Raw genomic sequence first — 22559 nt, forward strand, 5'->3', positions numbered from 1 at the left:
GGGTTTACGGATCCCATGGTTGGGTTATGTAAATTTTTAAAATTTCTTTGGTTTTTTGGTATTTTGTTAATTTTTTCCTTTTAAAAATAATTGTCAAAATTCTTATTTTTCATAGAGGGCATATTAGATTACCTTTTGCAAAAGGAGGGCAAATTAGCTATTGATCCAGCTCCAAGCGTAGGAAAAGAAAAATGAATTTCGATAATTTTGTCACATTTAAGTATTTAACTATAAGTAAATATTTACAATCTAATATATTAAAGGAGAAGTCGAAATGGCTCACAGCCATTCTCAAAAAAATTGACGTCGTTTACCCTTAATGAAATTGCCTTTAAAAAAAATTTGGACAAGCTTTTATTCTCTATTTAAGTTTTTGAAACGCACCACATTCACCCTCAGACTTAAAGATTACTAATTTTCCATTAATGAGATTCAAAATTGGACCTTTATACCCTTTAGATTAATTAAAAAAATTAAAAATATTAATTTTCTTAATTATCTAATCTATATAATCGTCAAAAACGTGATTTCTATAAGTTATAAAACCCTAAAACCTGAAATAATAATGGGCTTAATAGAAAATCCAACCAAATTATACCGACTTCTTTGAAACCCTAAAAATATAGGTTATTCTTTAATATAAATAGGTACATCCTTAACCATTCACCATAATTCGAAATCTTTAAAAAAGAATAAACCCTAAATTACTCTCATGTTCTCGAATTTATATTTGTATTATAGTGTTGATGATCTTTTATATGGATCTTTGTATTCGTGTTCGTGTTCTAATTATTCATATCCTTATTCTGTAGTATTTGTTTGGAACGCAAGTTCAAGCATCACCAAAACTTTGTGTATTGTTTCTTTACTAATTGAATAATATTGTATATTTTCTTGAATTATTAAAATATTTGTAAATCAAATTATACTAATTCCTATGTTTCAGGTGAGTTAGTAGATGATTGTGATCTTAGTTCTATGTGCCCACACAAGAAAATTAGGTATATATATTTTTTTTGTATACCTAAACTAATTTCCTTTATACCTTGATGCTGCTAAATTAAAAGACTCATGTTTATAGTTACAGGAACACTTCGGAAGATGCTACTATTAATGAAAGATGTTTGGTAATTGTAATAGAAAATTATTCTATCATCTTTATTGACATTTATTCATGTGTTTCTGGCTCTAATAATTAAATATAAATCAATAGGTAGAGGTGGCAAAGTCTATCGAATGTTTTTATTTAGGTGAATCCACCAATGTTCGTATGCTGAAACTCAAGTATTGTTTAAAATTTTATAAGAAAGATTATTAATATTATACTTTTGATTCAGAAATCATACTAATATTTTGTATTTAATTTTTTTTTTTTTTTTGTAGAAAGTCTATTATTGGTGCTAATAGTATCCCAAAATCTATGGTATAAACTTAATTTAACTAAATGTTAATGTTCAAAATTACTTAATCTTATTTTCTCGGATATAGCATAATTTAGAATGATTAATTATTCAGCAGGTGAAAGATGCATGGTTAGCAATACGACGTCTTACAGCTATTGCTCGGTAGTTGTTTATGTTAAAACAGCAGTAATAATGTTATAATGTTTGTTAAAATTGCTTAGTTTGGTATTATCACGATAACAATTTGTGTCTAAAGGTCACCCTGATATTAAACCTTTTACAAAAACATGATACTAGCGTTTATTCGTAAATCTTTAACTCTAACCCTATTCTTTGATATTATCTGTAGAGAAGAAATTTATCGCAAAGAATCTAAGTCATTTCCTTTTTATTTAAGATACATGGTAATTACCAAAAATATATTCAAATTAGATTTTATTATATCTAATCTAACATATTTTGTTATTTAAAAACAGATTGCATATGGAAGGAAAAATAATTGGTGTCGTAGCAAATTTTCTGGCATGAAGCGAGTAGAAGAACATATTTTAGAGAATAATATGATGAATGTTCTGAGATCTTATAATTGCTGTTTTCTTGATATTGTTTTATATGGATGAATAATTTATGAAGTAATAGTATTCCTATAAAGTTTAATTTTAAAATTGACTGTGTTTATAATGACGTTCTTAAAGTAAATGAGATGAGACGTGTTAACAATGAAAATGTGCGTACCGAAGTTACATTAGTAGCAATACAATTGACCAAAAGATAAAGTTCTTGCATCATTATATAAATTTCAATATATCGTGAGATTGCATATATAAATACCGAAATTGTATATATGAATGATAGAAGTAAAGGAATCAAGTACCCATATTAAGTATATGAAAATGGTTTATATATAACTTTTTCAGTCTGAATTTATTAAAATGTTATAATAATTATTTTTTGATGGAATATTAAAATTTATTAATTTTACGTTATGTCAAGCAGGGTGGATAAACTTAAGAAGTATTCCATATTCAAAACAGAACAAAATAAAGTTTAATATCACGATTAACGTAAAAATGGAAAATATATATACGCATTAAAAGTCGTAATGATAAACATTAAGAAGTTTACTATTATCTATAAACTAAATGGAAGTGTAATAAAAATATTTATGTCTGGAGATCTATACAAAATATTTTTAAAAAAATGGTAAACATATATTCTTATATATCACTTATCAAAAAAAAAAGTAAATATCTTTTATATATTAAATTACATGTATATATACGTCTATTCGACTCTTTTGACATTCAACCTAAAATAACGAAGAAATAAAAAACAGAAAACTATGGTTAGGTATAGCCTTTTCGATGATGTTTCGCGTTTGAATTCATCGAAATATGAATGGAAAATACGTGTGAAAGTTTTGTGTTTGTGGGAAGAAAAAGGTCCATGTTTGGAGATGGTCTTATCTGATATTAAGGTATTTACTTTATTCTAATAATTAGCTCATTATGTATTCCAAAAATAAAGCGTATATGCAGTTATACCTGAAAGTTTTGATTTGCAAGTGTTGAGCATATTATTTTGACAGATAAAATCATATTATGTGACAATATTAATACTATGTGTTATTAGGGTATAAAGGTCCAATGTTCCTTTCGTGGAGATGTTTATGATCGTTTTGTCTCCAAGTTCAACGTTTGTGATTGGCTCGATTTCGAAGACTTTAAGGTTGTCGAGCAGAATGATTCATGTTTAGCTACCACACATCGTTACAAAATTGTTATTTTGTATAATACCATAATCAAAGAGAATTCGATTGTTGGTGGGGAAGATTTCTATGATTTCGTCGATTTAAAACTCATTAATGATGGTACACAATGTGAAGATTACTTAGTCGGTGAGGAGTTGTTTTTAGATATTATAAAAATAATTTCAATTATTATTAGTAAATATTTGTATTTGAACTAACTTTATTTTTATACAGACGTCATCGGTGAGGTTGTCAATGTTGGGGAATTCAGCTGTAATTTCAGGAAATTACAAAAAAAAACGAGATCAATAAGTCTGAAAATCATGAGAAATCTGATGACACATCACAAAGTGACAATATTCGTATGTTGTTTAAGTATTGTACTCGATTTGGTTTAGAAAAAAAGAAAAACGCATTTTACCATGATCACTCAGAAACAGATTGTACAGTCTTTGAAGAATCTGATGACGACAGTAATGTTGGAGATCAGGACGATTCTGATTATATACAAGAAGGAAGCGACGAAGAAGATGATGTTTCTTATGATGTAATGGATGAAGAATATGATGATATTGATGAAGAAACCGATTATGAGGTTGAATACCATTCAAATAATAGTGATAACGATGATCATAATGAGGATAGATATATCCAAGATTTAGATGATGATGAAGATAACATTGAGATGCAAAGTTCTGAAGAAAATCTTGCAATAAATAGCAGAGCAGAAGATAACTCTATTAACCACAAAATATCTTTTGATCTACGTGATTTCAGGTGAACTAAAATACTCTTATTATATATATATATATATGATACAAAATTATGATCTTGAATTATATTGAAGCATAAAGTTTTAATTCTTGACATTTTAGTGGAACCCTAATAAGGTGTGAGTTATTCGAAAGATCGGCAGCAAAATTCTATGATACTTATAAATCTTACCGGGGTGATCACTTAATTTGTGTTATTCGATGGGGTGTTATTGAAGTTTTCCAAGGTATACATTTAATTTGATGATATTTATTGCTCAGTATTTTTGAACAAATATTAAAGTATTATTTCTGTTCTAACTTTACAGGAAAAAGAAGTATATCATTCTACAGTTTGTACGGAAATAATACTCAATCCGCAAATTCCAGATGAGTCGAATAACAAATGAAATATTGATGAACTTCAAGAAAGTAAAACTTAAAAAATTGTATCAAATATCCGTATACGTAATTAGAAAGATAAATAACAAATGATTTTGCCTAAAAAAAAGTTAAGAGGATATATAGAAACATAAGTTAATATTCGTATATATCAATAATTAGTACATTTTTAGTTTAGAGAATATATACGTACCATCTTCCTATATAAACAGACCTAACAACGACATTCACTAAATTACTAAGAAAATTAAAGTATAAACAAAAAGGATCATAAATAGTCGATTATATGAATTCTTGATCATAGCTTTTGTTTTTTTTGCAGATCGCAATTCCTGGCGTCACATAATGAGACCTTCGAAGATTCCATACCGAAGAAAGAATGTATCGACACATGCTGTCTCTAGAAAACGTAACGACATTCTCAATTTTTAACATTAAGAGATATGTTATATTTAAATCTAAAATATCGTACGCAATGACATTGAAAATCAGGTGTTAGTTCTACGATAAATCTTCCTACTTTTACGAATGCATTGAATATTCAATATCCTAATCCACATAAGATGGCAAGGTTGAAAAGAATGGAGATATTGAAGTCTAAGAGGGCAAAGAAAGAAAAGAGGTCATATGTCCGGAAAGGAATTAATTAGTATTTATGTAAATAAATAAATGCTAAGTAACTAATTCAATCGTTATTTTTGCAGAGAATTTACTTCTTCCAGGACTACACGAAGATTTCGCATGTTACGTCGCAACTGATTCAGATACGAACGATGAAAGCGATTCTGATAGCTCTACTGATGAGAATTCATGTGAGATAAATGAAAACAATACGACATCTGACATGTTTCTTGGGTTTCGTCCCATAAAAGCTAAGTTACAAAAAAATGGTATATCTCGATGCATATGTGAATAGTTATATGATAGTTTTGTAATTATGTATTTTTTTAACTAATATATATTTAAAATATTAACAAATATTTTGTATAGGTTATTATGATGATGGAGATCCTTATTTTTTATGTGAAAATTGTGGAGCATATATGTGGTATGGAGAACGGGTGAATAAACGGACTAAAAAGGCAAAGCCGGATTTTTCATTGTGTTGCCATCGTGGCAAAGTAATACTTCCTACGTTGAAGACTGCACCTAAATCGTTACTAACGTTGTTTTATAATCATGACGACCGGAGTAAAAACTTCCGTCATAACATAAGAGCATACAACATGATGTTTTCGTTTACATCTCTAGGTGGTAAAATTAACCATTCCATAAATAATGGTAGAGGTCTTTATCTATTTCAGATGTGCGGGGAAAACTATCATCGTATTGGTGATATTTCACCAGAACCTGGCAAGGAACCAATGTTTTTACAATTATATATACATGACGTATATAACGAAGTATCTAATAGAATTTCCGCATTTAGGTAATTATTAATAATGTTAAATATGTATAGAAATATTTGTCATATTTTTTTAAGTATGTAAAACATCTTTAATATTTGTTATATTTACTAATCATAATTATTATATTTTTTTAAATTGGCATTAATATAGGACATCTAGATCTGCGGGAGATTTAAGACGTGAGATTGTTGAGCTTTTAAAAAAGACGCTTGATCGTCATAACCCGCATGTTAGGGCGTTTAGATCGGCACATGAAAGATTTAATATGGAGGACGGTAGCGAAGGTTTGCGATTGATGTTACTTTCGGAAAGGACCAATGATGCAAGGACTCATAATCTTCCTACCAGCAACGAAGTTGCTGCTCTAATTCGTGGAGACTTTACGGGTGGTGTAAATAAACGTGACATTGTTATAGAAAGTCATTCGGGAAATTTACAGCGGATAAGTGAATTTCATCCCGCATACTTACTTTTACAATACCCATTGTTGTTCCCTTATGGTGAATATGGTTACAAATTAGGCATCGATATAGGGTTCGTGGATACCCGTGGACATAAAAGAAAAACGGTCACCATGAGAGAATTTTATGCATATAGAGTATTTGAAAGATATGAAGAATCTTCGATTGTTGTTATGGCAGGCAAATTATTCCAGCAGTTTTTAGTCGATGCATTCACTACTATAGAATCAAACAGGTTGAACTACATTTGGATCAACCAAAGCAAACTCCGAACTGAAAGAGTTGATAAGATAATTGAAGCTGCTGAAAAAGGACATGGAGATCTTGCACAACACGGAAAGAGAATTTTTATTCTGTAATCGTTTATAGGTGGAAAGAGATATATGATGCAACATTATCTAGACACCATGGCTATTTGCAAGTATTATGGATTTCCTGATCTTTTCATAACCTTTACGTGCAACCCAAGATGGCCTGAAATAGATCGTTATCTACAAAGGCATCGTCTTAGTAAAGAAGATAGACATGATATATGCAGCCGAGTTTTCAAGATGAAACTTGATAAATTATTGGACCAAGTGACAAAGGAAAAAACGTTTGGTATCGTAAATTCTGGTATGTTTCATAATATTTATTATAATTTCAATCAGTCTTCCGGAAAGTGTAAATATATTAATGTTTTTTTATTTGATATTTTTCAGCAATGTATACAAAAGAATTTCAGAAAAGGGGTCTGCCTCATGCGCACATGATTCTATTTTTACATCCAGACAATAAGATGCGTACAACAGACGACATTGATAAATTCATAAGTGCTGAAATTCCTGATAAAGAGGTGGATAAGTATTTATACGAAGTTGTTTCTGATGCGATGATTCATGGTCCTTGTGGTCCTATGAACAGAGATAGTGTCTGCATGAATAATGGACAATGTACTAAATTCTTCCCAAAGCCGTACATGGATAGTACTATTGTCGACGATGTTGGTTATCCAATATATAGACGACGAAACGATGGGAGAGTTGTAGAGAAAAGGGGTTTTCAATACGATAATACTTATGTTATTCCCTATAATCGTGATTTGTCTCTTCGTTTTCGTGCTCATATAAATGTTGAGTGGTGCAATCAGACACGTTCAGTAAAGTATTTGTTCAAGTACATCACTAAAGGTCCGGATTATGTTAGAGCCAACGTAGGAGGATAAGATCAAGAAAATAAAATCAAAAAGTATTTCAATTGCAGGTAATAACTGTTTATACAATTTGTCAAACATTCTCATATTTTTTATCCAACTAATTCAAGCCTTTTTAGATACGTATCTGCATGTGAGGCCTCTTGGTGGATATTTGCTTTCCCGATTTGTTATCATACTACACATGTAGAAAAGCTCCCGTTTCATCTTCTAGGACAAGAATTGGCTATTTACAACGAGGATGATCCAATAGAAGATGTCTTGCATCGTACAATGAACAGAACTTTTAAATTTTTGGGCTGGATGGAATGCAACAAGATATATCCCCAAGCTACAGAACTCACGTATGCTGAATTCCATCTAAATTTGTGTGTAATAAGAAAAAAAAACTTTGGAAGCCAAGGTCGGAGAAGCGAAAAAGTTTTGCAATAGGCAGGATTACATACGTACCGCCATCGATAGGACAAGCCTATTACTTGAGAGTTTTGCTTAATAAGATTCCAAGACCAACAAGCTTTGACTATTTAAAAACAGTCAACGTTGTTCTTTATAAGGATTTTCAGGAAACTTGCCATGCATTGGGATTACTAGACCACGATAAGGAATACATTGCGGCTATAAATGAAGCAGGTGAATGGTGTTTTGGGGAATTTTTAAGAAAATTCTTTGTGATCCTACTACATACAAAGAGTTTAACTATTCCTCTTGAAGTTTGGAATAAAACAAAGGACATCTTGTGCGAGGATATTTTGTTTAAAGAAAGGAGACACCGAAATGATCAAGGTATATCAAAATGATTTTAATTTAATCGAAAATATTTTTTTTTTCCGCAAGACAAGATTATAAATAAGTGTTTAACTTACTATGGTAGGTCTAATGCTGACACGGGCTCAGACAGAAAATATATGTTCAACTGAAATAGAACTTATGTTGCGATCGAATGGAACGTATCTTACAGCCTTCGAGAAAATGCCTAAACCTGATGATAGTATCATGAAGACAGGATTAAATAAGCTTATCGCAGATGAAAAAATATATAAGCCTCATAAACAACAGGAATTGTACGATAAGTTGTTACCAATGCTAACTGATGAGCAAAGACGTGTTTATGAAGAAATCATTCACTCTGTGAATCACGACAAAGGTGGTATGTTTTTTGTCCATGGTTTTGGTGGTACTGGAAAAACATTCATGTGGACTATTCTTGGTGCTGATATAAGAGCTAAAGGTAATATTGTTCTGAATGTTGCTTCAAGTGGTATAGCTGCATTGCTTTTGGAAGGTGGTAGAACGGCTCATTCAAGATTTGGTATTCCAATCAATCTTAATGAATATTCTGTGTGTTCGATCGATGCCGAATCTGATCTTGCTGATTTAATTAGAGAAGCAAAGCTCATAATATGGGACGAGGCTCCAATGATGAACAAGCTTTGTTATGAAACTTTGGATAGGAGTTTGCGAGATATCATGAAGTGTGACCAGATATTTGGAGGTAAAGTAGTAGTGTTAGGAGGTGATTTTAGACAAATACTACCTGTTATTACCGAAGGAGGAAGAGTGGCGACAGTTTTAGCATCTATAAACTCATCTGTTCTTTGGAATAGTTGTAAAGTTCTTAAACTTACCGAAAATTTGAGACTTCGCAAGGCAAGTAATAGTATGGACGCGGGTGCTCTCGCTACTTTCTCAAAGTGGCTTCTTGATATTGGGGATGGCAAAATCAACGAGTCAAATAGTGGGGATGTGGAGATTGAAATTCCTGATGATTTATTAATTAATATAAGTGGGAATCCTATTGAAGCAATAGTTAAAGAGATTTATGGAGAACGTTTTGCAACGAGGACTGATCCAAAATTCTTTAGTGAAAGAGCTATTCTAAGTCCAAGGAATGACGGTGTTGATAAAATAAATCAGTTTATGCTTACTAAGCTCCCAAGTATGCAAATAAAATAAAATATGGAATATGGATATTGGAGAAAAAGTTTTTATTTAAAAATATTGATATTGAAGTAAATTTTTTATTAAAAATGTCTATTAAAACATACCTAATATTCTTTACTTTTTGTTGATCACAGGTGAAGAGAGACGATATCTTAGCTCTGATAGTATTGAAACGTCTGACACAAGCGAACATGATGATATGATCTACACTCAGGAATTCTTAAACAATATACAAGTTTTTGGATTGCCAAGCTATGTTTTGACGTTGAAAATAGGAGCACCTGTCATGTTGTTAAGGAATATAGATCCAAAGGGAGGTTTGTGTAACGGTACGAGACTAATTATTACTCAGATGGCCAACCATGTAATCGAAGCAAGAATCGTGACAAGAAAAAGGGTTGGTGCTAGGGTACTTATCCTTCGGATGTATGGTAGTCCACCTGATGCAAAATTTCCCTTTCGTATGAGGCGACGACAGTTTCCTATTATTGTGGCGTTTGCAATTACTATAAATAAGAGTCAAGGTCAAACACTAGAACATGTCGGATTGTTTCTACCGAAACCGGTTTTCACACGTGGATAGCTTTATGTTGCCTTCTCTAGAGTCACAACCAGAAAAGGGCTAAAGTTGTTAGTTACAGATAAAGATGGGAAGTGTCAGAATAAAATATTTAATGTTGTTTACAAAGAGATATTTGAGACGGTCTAATTATGTTTTGAAATTGCATTATTGTTTTGGATTGTTAGACTTGAACTTTGTTATATCTCTTAAAATAAATTAGTTTTAATTATATTTATAAAACGTTGTTTGCCCCATTTTTACTATATTTTAATTTAACTTCTCTCCAATGATAAGAATGTTATGTCAGAAGGGTGTAGACTTTCACATTGAAAAAAACCATATCCTTATTATCCTCTTATTCTATATTATAAAAGAAGTATTAGATGAAAATATCACATTTTATTAGTTTCAACAATGTTGATTAAAATTATGTAATTGTTATATATATCTTAAGTTTATATATTACCTATAAAATGCTTAACTCTAACATATCTCAAATAATAGGATTGTTATGTCATTATGATTTAAACTTTCAATTTAGAGAAAACCAAATTCTAATATTCTCTTATTCTAAGGCATCTTATATTAAATTTTACACATCATTACATTTTATTAGTTTCAACAATGTTGTTTTCAAAAATAAATTTGTTAGTAATACCATTATTAAATCTTTTATTATACATACAATAATAATTATTAAAATACTTAACAGTCTAGATAAAAGGTAAGACACGCTAATACGTATAAGATGCAACGTTTAATCGTGACTGTTTGTATTCTTACAAATCTCCAATCCTTTTTTCGTTTTCGTTAACAGAGGATAAACAGGAAATCCCTAATTTGTGGAAATCATGAAGTACGATTCTATATCTAATCTTTATCCCGGCAGGATGAGATGGTGTATCTTGGACAAGGTCTTAAATTCGTGGTATGTCAACGAATTCTTCACAAAACGGGTTCTTCTTCTTGTGGACGAAAAGGTTAGAGTAGTTAATAGAACAAGAATTCTACTTATGTTTGATTTACAACAGTACTTAAATCATAGTTTTCTAACACAATGTTAATCAATTTTGGAAGGGTGACACAATTGAAGTTGCTTTTATACCGACTACACTACTCAAGCTCCGGAAGTACATCTACGAGGATGAATGGTATGATATTAGGAATTTCAAAATCATCAATCCAACCCTCAAGGAGAGGAATACCCATCATCCTTATCAAATCAAGTTTACGGATGAAACAACCATGACCTTATAGGAATCGGTAAATTCCAAAAATTATTTCCGATTCGAAGATTTGGATGATATTTTCCGAGGAAGAATCCACCATCCCATCTCCTTTGGTACGCTTCCCTTAAATTAGTTTTAAATTTATTAAGTTGAACTCCGTGAATTTAGGTTTTTGATGTCTTTGTGTTGAGAAATCTATAGTCTTTTTAGGAAATTTGGAACTTTCTGTAATGGTCCCTTCCATAGTAAAATACAAATTCAACTTTAATACTAAAATAGTTATATGTGAGTGTTAAATAGTTTTGGAAACATTCATTTATTTCAATGTAAAGACAAATTCTGACTTTTTCTCAAAATAGATCTTTAAACTCTGTTAATATAGTTATGAAATCTTTGTGTTAAGGAATCTATAGACTTTTTAGGATATTTGGAACTTTGTGTATTGGTCCCTCCCATAGAAAAGTACAAAAAGAACTTTTTACCAAAATAGTTGTATGTATATGATAGATTTTGGAAATGTTCATTCATCTCATTGGGGAAATTTGAATTTTTGCCACAATAGATGTAGTAGCTGTGAAGGACAACAGAGATCATTATAATGAAGTTATTTTAACGCTATTAAATGGCAGGTAAAATACATTTATTTCACCTATCATGTTAGTAAAATTTAGAGTTTGACTATTTCATAAAATGTTTCGACTATCTACATTTGAAGGAATGAAACAATCAAGTGTCGTGCAGTAAGCGACTGTGCTACCCGTTTTATGTCTTTATGGGAGACATCTGGATGCCATCTCACATATCAAACCGAACCGGTGTTTTGTGTTCTGCGTTTATGGAAGGTTGGAGAGTATGAAGGTATGTACTATTAATAACACTCGCTTGATTGAACAAATGCTAAACACTATGTGGTATAATCATTTACCAAACTTTTATACCACTTAAAACATCGTTAGGTAAACCGTGTATTGTAAACACATTGGCCTCCTCCAAGATATTTATAAAACCGGAGTTTGAAGGACTTGAGCATCACAAGGCCATGTAAGTTTTGAATGTTCATTAATATCAAGTAGTGTATCATGCTTGGGTTTAACTTATGAATGTGTTTTCTATATCTTCAGCTCGGAATTTGCTGGACGTTATTACATAAATCATGTAATGGAGCATGTAGGAGAAACTACAGGGACGTAAGCTGAAGGCATATTAGTTTCCAATTTTTTTGTATATGCAAACTTGATAATATGCTGAATGTTTGTATGACCAAATACTAGAAACCCTTATATGGGTTGGTTTCTATATTATCCTAATGGTCTAAACTTTGATAATATGTTGAATGTTTGTATGACCAATTACTAGAAACCCTTATATGGGTTGCTTTCTATATTATCTTAATGATCTAAATGAAGGAAGTCAATTAGAACATTAGCTCATATATTTTTAGATCAAAGAATCAACCAAATACCATTAGTTCATATATTTATAGACCAAACAATAAACAAAGTACATTAGTTCGTTGATTTCAAAGATCAGAATGATCTCCTTTCCTATATTATTCTAATTAAAATTAATCATAACAAATGTTTTGGGCTCATTAATTACTTGAAAATATGAAAATGGGCCTTTAAATCTTAATAAAGATAATATATATGTAGAATACTATAGTAAACATCTATTGAGATCTTTTATTTGTTTCCATTTTTAAAAATGGAATTGAGAAAATTTAAACATTAAAAAAAATAAAAATAAAACTATTTTAGTATTTTAGAAAGAAAAATTGAATTGATTTTCTATCAAATTTCTGCCCGCACAGGCGTGCGGGTAACTCTCCTAGTTTTATATAAACCAATATAATTTAATTTAGATACTTGTATCTTTTAGCTAAGAAATTCTTCTAAACATCTTAAAACTTTTAAAAACTTTGTATATAAAACTACTACTATTAATGAATTTAAGCAAAACTGCTTAAAACATATTTTATTATTAATTTTGAAAAATAGTTAGCTTAAGAAATTTTTAAGAAATTTTTAAATTTCAATGGTGGGGTTCTTAAATTTTTTTTTTTTTCAAAATTATTATAGTATAATTAATTTTGTTTAAATTTGTGTTGAGTCCTGGCGAGATATTCCTGTTCAAGAATGAGTTGGGATCATCTCAAGTGGTCAGTCAAAACTCAAAACCTATAAACCATGTTCTTTCCAAATGTAAAACAACAGTTTGTAAATCCCAAAACGATAACGTTACACTAACTTACAAACAAAGACAAGGACAACTAGAAATAACATGACAACTCGAAGACCAAAGAAAGATTGAAAGGAGAGCCTACTTTCAGTATTTTCTTAACCATGTTTCTTCTCCAGTCATGCTAGAGTCATCAAGGGCAAGAGAATGGCCAGATATTAACATAGTCATCAAGGTTGCACTATTTGTTTTGCTAAATGATACATTCCCGATATCATAATCGTTTGGCCCTGGAGTTCATCAGTCTGTGCAAGATTCAATGATCACATTAACGTTTAACACAATCTGATGTACTGACTCAAAAGTTAAACTGCTACGGGAGATGGACATACCAATTCATCATCAATTGTTAACCAGCTACTGAAGAAGGGAAGAAACTCTCACTTTCTTCGGTCTTAGTGATCGGCTTTGTGTTTTTGGATCCTTTCATAGGCTTCTTTTTAAGAATCTTCTTCAATGCAATAAGCCAGAAATCTGGCACTCCTTTCTCTGAAGAAAGACAATTGGCCATGTGTTCATCTCATCATCATCAGAAACTAATTAAATAACCATACTTCAGAGTAAGAATTGATAAAATTACCTTCAGCTGCTTTCTCTTCTCCTTGTTCTGATTTTACTTCTTCCCCTGCACCTTCAACTTCAACCACACCGTTCACAATCCCATATCGCTGTGTATCTGATTGGGTAATTAGGAAAGAGGAAAACCATCACCATTAGTTATAATCACGAATGATGCATAAAAAAAGTAAAGAACATGCATCCCTAACGAGAAAGTACCAACAAAGAGAAGTCTAATTATAAGAAAAAAGGATTCAAACAATTGTTTACTCCACCAAATATCATCAGAGCTCAACAACAGCCGTCTAAACAAAATACAAAATCAAAGACTAGTTCCAAAATCATCTAAAAGCTGGAAATTTACTCACTTGAATCTCTCTTAGAACCTCGACACGCTTCCTGACTGTCGGAGTCAAGTTCTCAAGAACAGACATCTGAGTGTTGTCCAGCCAAGTTCTGCTTCTGCAACTTGTTCTGCAACAAACACACAAATCAGAAAAACTAGTACATAACAAACTTTCAAACAATCAAATTAAGATTGTTAGGGGTGGATCTCACTCCTAACAGTAGGCCCGGCCCAGAAAAGACCCAAAGGAATCAATAGACCAAGAAGGGTTTTTTTGGTCTTTTCGGATGACGAACCGACACAGTAATCTATAAATAGTGATTGTACGGCGTACGGGCAAAAGACGGAGAAACGGAGGAGGAATTCGTTCGAGAGAACAGGTTCTCGAAGTATCGATTTGACGAGCTCGCAGTTCGTCAATTGTTTCCCTTTCGTCATTTTCTAGCTCGTCGTAATCAATTGTAGCCCGACTTTTTCATATAATAAAGAGAACTTTGACCCTCTAAATACCGAACTAAAATACTCTAATTGGACCGATTTGGACATCAACAAAGATGCAGAAACAATCCTCAAAAGCGAAGAATAATTCATTGAACCCTAATTTCAATCACAGCAAATAACCCTAATTCATCACTGATAACATCATTATTTTAGCTATAGTTTCCATATGAATTTAGGATGAGTTTGATAGGATTTCAATGCTTTAATGTCTATTATCAAGTATTTTAGGTTTCAAGAAGGTTTTACAGGTTTTATAGCAAAAAAGACCAAAAGACAAGGAAAATACGTTTTAGGAGAGTTTCAGAGCTTTACAGTACGGACCACTTTTGAAGACCTTCCACAACTCAAAATATATCTTTATTGGTGTCTATGGAAAGCTGGAAGAGTCATATTTCTCCTCAAAGTGGAATCAAGTCAATCCATTCATTCATCCGGAAGTTATGCCTGATTTACCGAGACGTGTTATAAACCGACGTGAAGAGAAACAACCAGCCGATGGGCTTTTATTCAAGGTCTGACCAGCGACCGTCACCACGGCCCAGTCCAAGCCTCCTCCACGGTCCAGAAGCCTCCTTCGCCTCCCCTTGTCCTGCACTTAAGAAGAGAAGTCGTTTCTACCCTTACAAAATCCTAACCCTATAACAAAACCCTATAAATACTCTTAAGACCTAGGGTTTTCAGTGTGCATCTTCTACAGCCCTTGGAGCCGCCCTAGCCACGACCATAGAAGCTCTTTATCTCTCACTCGCCGTCTCTCTTGAAGCTTGAAGATCTGCCATCAATCTCTCTTTCTTCTCTTTCTAACTCTTTCATACTATCATTGCTTTTGGGATCAATTACTTTTGTGACAAATAGAGAAGTTTCCTTTGAACCCCTTTTTGTTTATTGATTCACTTTTGATGCTATACTTTATAATATCAATGTCGTTTCTTTGCATCATGAGCGAGTAGTTTACTTTGTTGGATTCTATGGGGTGATTCAAGGAGAATTCATAGGTTCGGTTCAATTAGGTTGTTAGATCTTATTTTCGGTTTTATATTAGAGTTCTTTTGGGACATCTTTATCTTAATGCTTATGCTTGGATTGATCACCAAGTACTGATCTAGAGAACGGGAGCGCTAACCGCGTTATCCTACTACTCCGAACTATTGTTATACCGAAACCTTGCTCGTAACCTGCGTAAGTTGAGTTACGAAGTTTGGTGAATGTATCGAACTTGTTTAACTAGCTGGTTGACATGCGTCGTTGCCTGCGAAAGTTGAGTAACGGAGTGTGAAGACGTTAGACTTTCATTCTATGAGAATAGCTTGTTAGTTCATTAGTGTTTCGTAGTTGAGAACCTAGACCGAAAATTGGTATTTACTTGTTAGATCTTACACTTAATATTGCTTAGAACCATGAAAACCCTGAGATGACTCCCAGAACGCCCAACGCCTTAGTCTTATAGTTTTAAACCGTTTTTATTTATTTGCAATAGTTATTAGGAAAACCAAAACCCCAATCTCTTATTCAGTCTTACCCATAGTTCTTTCTCTTATAATTCAATTTGTGTTTGCTATTACTCTCTGTGGGATCTATCCTAAAATACTACACTGATTAACTGTGCACTTTCAGTCGTTGTGTAGTCTTTTCAGGTAAAAGATTTGGAGTGAAATTCTACACACATCAATCACCATCTACAAATGAAATCGGAGAGATTCTTACCACGGGAAACTGATTTAAACATTATTGAACCAAACTCTCCTATTTGGCCACTTGAATCGTTGCTGGTTCCATAGGCGGTGGTGATGGTGATGACGACGGACAAAGGCGTTGGACCAGTGGCGAGAGAGAAAGAGAGAATGAGGGAAAGAAGAAAAAATGAGAGCGATGCGCGACACAGATGAGAGAAAGAAAAATTAAATATATATATATATATATATATATATTTTTTACTCCCAGCCAATCAGCTGTTGATACAACTTTGATCCTTAGTGATCCTTAGGTCATCTCCATCGCTAGAAGCGATATGTGTTTCTTTAAAAAAAAAAATAGTATTTTAATTTTAAATTTTCTTTTTATAATTTTTTATTGCAACAATTACTATATGTTTGACATGTGTGTAGTAACAGTAAAGCAACGTTTCTAAAAAACCTTCTGCTAGCAACGTTTCTTTCTCTTTCTTCAGTTTTTAAATATTTTATTAAATTATTTTTGTTAAGTATCCTTAAAGATTTCTCCAGTGGAAATGCCCTTAAATCTCTAACACAAGGATCGATCGGTAGATAAATTTGTTTTTTTTCATTAATATGATTTATTTTTAAACTTAAGCAACTCTTAGGATATTGTTAATGACCTTCAATGGAGATGACCTTTAAACCTAGTAATTATCAAACATTAAACCCGCTCTTAAGACAATCAAGAAAAGATTTGCGGCTCTCTCTTGTTAATTTTTGGTAGAAGGACAGAACGAAGTGTCAATTTATGAAACAAATGTTGGAGTTTTTAGTTTTGAGAATCTTAACCGGATGCAATCTAATCCATTCAACGGAAGAGGGTTTGTAACGTTCATTAGTAAAAAGAAATTTACTTATCCCACAGATATAACTATGAATTTTCATATATTTTGGGTATTTTAGTTATTTTGATTTTAAAATAACTACTATTTTCGTTTTTATAGTTGTAATTTTGAATACATGGATTATATCATATCAAAAATAACTAATATTTTGGTTATATTATTATATTTTAGCATTTTAGGTAATTCAACTATCCATTCGGATTTCGGTTTGGATCGAGTTTAAATTCAGGTTTTTTTAGATATAAAATCTAGTATCTGTTCGGTTATTTTCTCAAATTCGGATTCAGCTTTTTCGGATCGGATTCGGTTTGGATTTTTATATACCGATATTAAGCCGAGGCCTAGAAAATTCAATGTAAATTTTGATTTGTTAAACATTAGTTTATACACTATATCCCGTGGTAAATCATAAATACATACAGTATTTTAAAAAGATATTGTATGCTATTTTGGACTCAACTGGAAGTGTAGTATATGAAGAATTTAAGTAGTTACATATAAATACTTCTTCACTAGCTTACAGTGTACAGACATGGCTCACTATATAACAAAAATTTGCTTGGGATTGGCCCTAACTACAACATCTGCTCAAAGTCAGAAGACAACATCAAAACGTAGTTACAAGCCCTATGCCTACCTCTTCTGCGAGTTCATCCCATACAGGCAGGAGCGTCAAAACCACAAGGATTATTGCAGTCCCGACGAGGGCCTTCCTCCATGTTCCAACCTCGGTCACGTCGTTTAGACATGGTTTTTCTGGTGTTCTCTATTTAAATACATTTGTACTGCTTAGAAAAAGCATTTAAAGCACACTCGTATTGTTTGAAGTTGCAGAGTTCAGAATTTTTGGGGTACCTGGCAGATTAGTACATAGAGTCCCCAAGGAAGTGCCAAAGGGCCGCCGAGCTGAAAAGTAGGAAAATGCCAAAGCAATAAAACAAGCTGTTCGAGAGCACGAATTAGAGGGCATGGTATGGATTATAACTTGGAACAGTTGAACATACCACTCTGAGTCCAAGCATTACATAGGTTGTTAAGCCAAATGTAACCAACGCATTTTTCCCGAATGCGCCCTGCACAAGATCCATGCCCATATGTTACATATGTGATCTAAATGTTGACAATTTGAAGTCTTGTATGAATATCTCAGACCCTTTTCATTGTTTGGACATAAGGATATATAATAGTACACATTTAGATCAACCTACGCGTGGTCTAAACTCTAAAGATAAGGCACACTTGGAAGAATTTGATACTAGTTAGGATTGTTTCTAGGCAACCTTAGGCGTCTAGGTTTCCAAAAGAATACACAGACACCATCCATAAATAAGAGAAGTACCTGTACAGCCCTGCCTCCATCCAAACATCCCACAGGAAGCATATTAAACGCTGTTGTTGTTAAACCACACCTAAGAATAAAATCTTAAAGTAAGCGAAAACTGTCAAAATTTTCTGATCAATAATAGAGAATGAGCCAAGGGATTAGATGCTACCATCCAGCAATTACAAGCGGGTGGATTGAAACTGTAGCAGCATGCAACGCTCTGCAATCATTAGGAAAATAGAAACGGGTGTTGGAGTTAGATAGTTTCGTCTAGGTTGAACAGTCACTAGCTGTGGAGAGCTTACGCATATCCCAGAGTTGCTCTGCTGATGAGCCCAAGAAGTAATGAGCCTTGAAATAACATACTGGGAACCTGCACCAGATCGCTAGCTGCATCCGGGTTAGTAGATAGGAACAGACCAACAGCAAACATGGAAACTGAGAGTGCAGCTCCAGCAAATGGACCAGCTAGCGAAATGTCAACTTTTGTACTCCGGTCTGGAAGAATCGACTTGAACTGTACAAATCAAGTAAAAGTATTACTAATGATACTACATAAAGACAATAGTCTTGTCTTCAAAACACTTCAAGATGTTCAGCTTGTCATCGGAGGAAAAAGTAGATGGATGCATTTAAGGTACATGTATGCATTTTCTAGCATAGTAGCTTTTTCCATTTTACGTCAAAGAACTTTGAAAGATTCTTCTTCAAGACATAAACAACATAGAGTTCAAAAGGAGATTCATCTCATGAACTTGACAGAGTTGCAATAGACATGATCAGTTAAACCACCTGTGTGATTGCACCAAAGCTTCCGAGTGTAATGTTTGGAATGAAGTAAGGAATGCTAAGCTTTACTTTCTTTGGAACTGCAGCAAGAAAGTGCCCTAATTCCTGCAAATAAACAATTCATAAATACAACCCTCTAAACAAAATACTGAGAGCGAAATAAGAAAGCCAGATATCACCACCAATACATGAAAGCTTATCATTCAACCAAGGGAGCATGCCTGCTTGATATGAATTATGAAAACAACATAACCAAACATTCATAATAAAGAAAATATTACTATAGAAACACATAAGTTTTAACTTACATGAAACAAAAGAATTCCCAATACACCATATGCCAAAGGCAATGCAGCGTCAACAAATGGATACAAGAGCTCCATATCAGGTGGTTCAACAGCATTTGGATCGGTGAAATACTTTACCACCTCAGGAGGTAAGCGGTTGATCTGTTAAATCAAGTAGTGCATTAAAATATAGCATGATGTGTGGTGTGCTAACAGATCAAATGACATACTGATGTATTGCTTCTGAGAAAGAAAAATAAGGTACCTGAGAAGCAATTCCAAGCTCCACAGAGGAACCAATTGTCAAAAGAAATAATATTAAAGCAATCACATACTGCCAGAGTGTGGTTGGTCCTGGCTCCGAGACTTCTTTACGAAGCAAACCAAAGCTAACACGAGCACCACCACGAGGATCTGGTCCTTCCGAGTTAGGCTCCTCAATCATGAATAAATTATACTTATCGCCGGAAACTTCAGCTAGTTTTCTCTGAAGTTTTGCAAAAACATCCTCTTTCTTTCCTCTCAAGTTCCCAAGAAAGAGGATTCCCTCCCCAAGGTCCCCAAATGGCTCTTCTTTGGTGACCCAAAATGTCGAATAGCCGAAAAGTTTGTCCTTTATCAACTTGACATCAGCAGGATCCACTTTCTCAGGTCCAAGAAGCTCCATCAGCTTAAACGAGTCTATTTGGAAACTGCTGTATGATGAATCAACAGGCGATATAGTTGATGGCTGAGATAAAGACACAAACTTCACTCTTAGTAACACAAGAATGAAGTGAACATACAATGAAGTTGCTTGATTTTGTATGTTAGTTGTACCAATCTCTTAAGAGAGAAACAGAGAAGCTACAACGAATTTGCAGATAAAACACTAAAAATGACAAGAACAAAGTGAAATTAAGCAATAGTAGGATTCAATTCTCACAATTTCAAACACTGGAATTCAGGACAAAAGGGGAACTTTAATCAGAGATAAGTATGTTGTGTACCATTGAAGTCTTGTCGGAACCGAACTCGTTGCTGCTGCTGCTGCTGCTACTGGCAGAGCTACTGTTGTTACTTGTCTCGTCATCTTCTTCATCACGAGATGCCGTTTTTACAACAGAAGACTTGTGGGTATCTGCGTTTTCTCCGACACTGTTGTCTCTGTTACTGTTTTCATCATTGCCTAGACACTTTACAACCCTAAATCTCTGAGAGTCCTCTGTGCAAGAGAAACAGAGTCTCTTTTGCCATTCGGGTAGTGTTGTTGTTGTCTTAATGTTATCCCGGTGGTGAAATGATCGGAATCTGATGTTAACGGCAGCTGCAAAAGCGACGCTGGTGAGAGTCCCCATGGGAATGGGAAAGGAGAGAGAGAGAGAGATAAGGGAAACGTTTATGTGGGAGCGCTTTAAGATTGGATTATCCTCTACCGGTTTTCGTACCAGTATTGGTTTCGGTTTAGTATCTATGGCTTTAATGATCGGTTTAATTCACCTCACACAACGGTCAAAATTGATATACAACACGTTGTTCCGCAATAACCACCCATACCGGTTAATGTCAAAGAACTGATACTTTATGAATCTCTCAACTAAAAAGAGGTAATCAAAATAAATGGTTGAGTGACTTAGGGAGTGTTATTGGTTAGCCACTTTAAATATTATGTATACTAGATTAGGATCCACGGTACACCGCGGACCCAATTATTTATAATTAAAATATTTAAATTATAAGTTGTATTTATAAGTTTAAACCATATAATACTGAAGTATAATTTATTTTTTACATAATATTTATTAATCAATTTAATTTGATATGTCTATTCTTGGATACCGATAGTGTTAACAAAATAATGAAATGATGTTTTACTCATTTAATACCATATTAATGATATGTTAAATTTATATAAATATCAACAAAACCCGTCCCGCTATATAACTCCGTCCCGAGATATTTTAACTCGCACTATATAATCTTAATTTTTAATTTTTATTGTTTTGTATTGTAAATATTAGATTGAGTTGATATGTTATTTATTAAGATTGTAACCATTTACATTATATAAGATTGGCGTTTCTTATAAAATTTAAATATTTATAATATTTAGAACTCTTAAAACGGTTGAGTATTTCTCATACTTGCAGTTTCGTAAAAGTTTAAATATACTATTAATATTTTAAAGGCCTTCTAACTTTTTTTAAAAGTTGAAATATTTATAATATTTAAACTTTATTAGGTTTAAATATTTATAATATTTGAAACTTCATAAACGTTTAAATATTATTAATATTTTAAACATTTTATAAAGTTTAACTTTCTAAAAAATATAAATGTTTATAATATTTAACTTTTTAAAAGTTTTAAATATTTATAATATTTAAATTTTTAAAAATCTTTAAAATAAAGAACCAGAATAAACCGAATAAAAGTTTTTTAAGTTTGAATGCCTAATAAATCAATATTTCTACTCATTTGTATTATGAATTATTTTGGTCTCTTTTATAGTATGACTCTGAATTATTGCCCAATTTTTTTAGGCGATGTGGGATACTATACCCGTATTTTTTATTCATCTATTGAGTAATATATGTCCGTTATAAAAAAATTGTATTACATCATATGCAGGAAAAAAATCACAAATTATTATTAACTAAATATATTATAGAATAATTCAAAATAATTTAAATAGAAATTCAAATAAAAATGAAAGGGAATCATATATTTATGTTTGAATGAAGTACAAAGATTTCCTTATTTTTTAAAATCTTACCTATAATTAACTTTGAAATTTTTGGTAACTAATATTAAAGTTAATGTATTAAATGTAAAAACTTTCCAAAAAGTATTTTTGAGCAAAAACTGCTGCAAAA

The 22559-nt window shown here is 32.5% G+C and overlaps 1 protein-coding gene and 1 long non-coding RNA gene across 2 annotated transcripts; both read right to left on the reverse strand.

Moving 5' to 3' along the window:
• LOC104719244 lies at positions 13393-14357 on the reverse strand. The gene is made up of 4 exons (XR_002033672.1): positions 14266-14357; positions 13920-14015; positions 13672-13828; positions 13393-13584 (listed from the first exon to the last, which is right to left on the reverse strand). It is a non-coding gene; the product is annotated as an uncharacterized LOC104719244 (long non-coding RNA).
• On the reverse strand, positions 17729-21095 carry LOC104719245 (probable zinc metalloprotease EGY1, chloroplastic). Its single transcript, XM_010437120.2, has 10 exons — positions 20694-21095; positions 19970-20434; positions 19726-19866; positions 19421-19522; positions 18934-19145; positions 18798-18848; positions 18644-18713; positions 18309-18377; positions 18160-18210; positions 17729-18070 (listed from the first exon to the last, which is right to left on the reverse strand). The coding sequence occupies exons 1-10, from the start codon at positions 21039-21041 to the stop codon at positions 17912-17914; spliced, it is 1668 nt and encodes a 555-aa protein (XP_010435422.1). The 5' UTR covers positions 21042-21095; the 3' UTR covers positions 17729-17911.

Source organism: Camelina sativa, chromosome 10, assembly GCF_000633955.1.
Source record: "Camelina sativa cultivar DH55 chromosome 10, Cs, whole genome shotgun sequence".
Classification (NCBI taxonomy): domain Eukaryota; kingdom Viridiplantae; phylum Streptophyta; class Magnoliopsida; order Brassicales; family Brassicaceae; genus Camelina; species Camelina sativa.

Excerpts from the sequence above, each read along its gene's own strand:
- LOC104719245 (XM_010437120.2), bottom strand. The coding sequence starts at position 21,041 with ATGGGGACTCTCACCAGCGTCGCTTTTGCAGCTGCCGTTAACATCAGA. Across the intron at positions 19,867-19,969 it reads AGCTTGGAATTGCTTCTCAG|ATCAACCGCTTACCTCCTGA; the intron begins GTACCTTATTTT and ends TTGATTTAACAG. Across the intron at positions 18,211-18,308 it reads TAATGCTTGGACTCAGAGTG|CTCGGCGGCCCTTTGGCACT; the intron begins GTATGTTCAACT and ends CCTACTTTTCAG.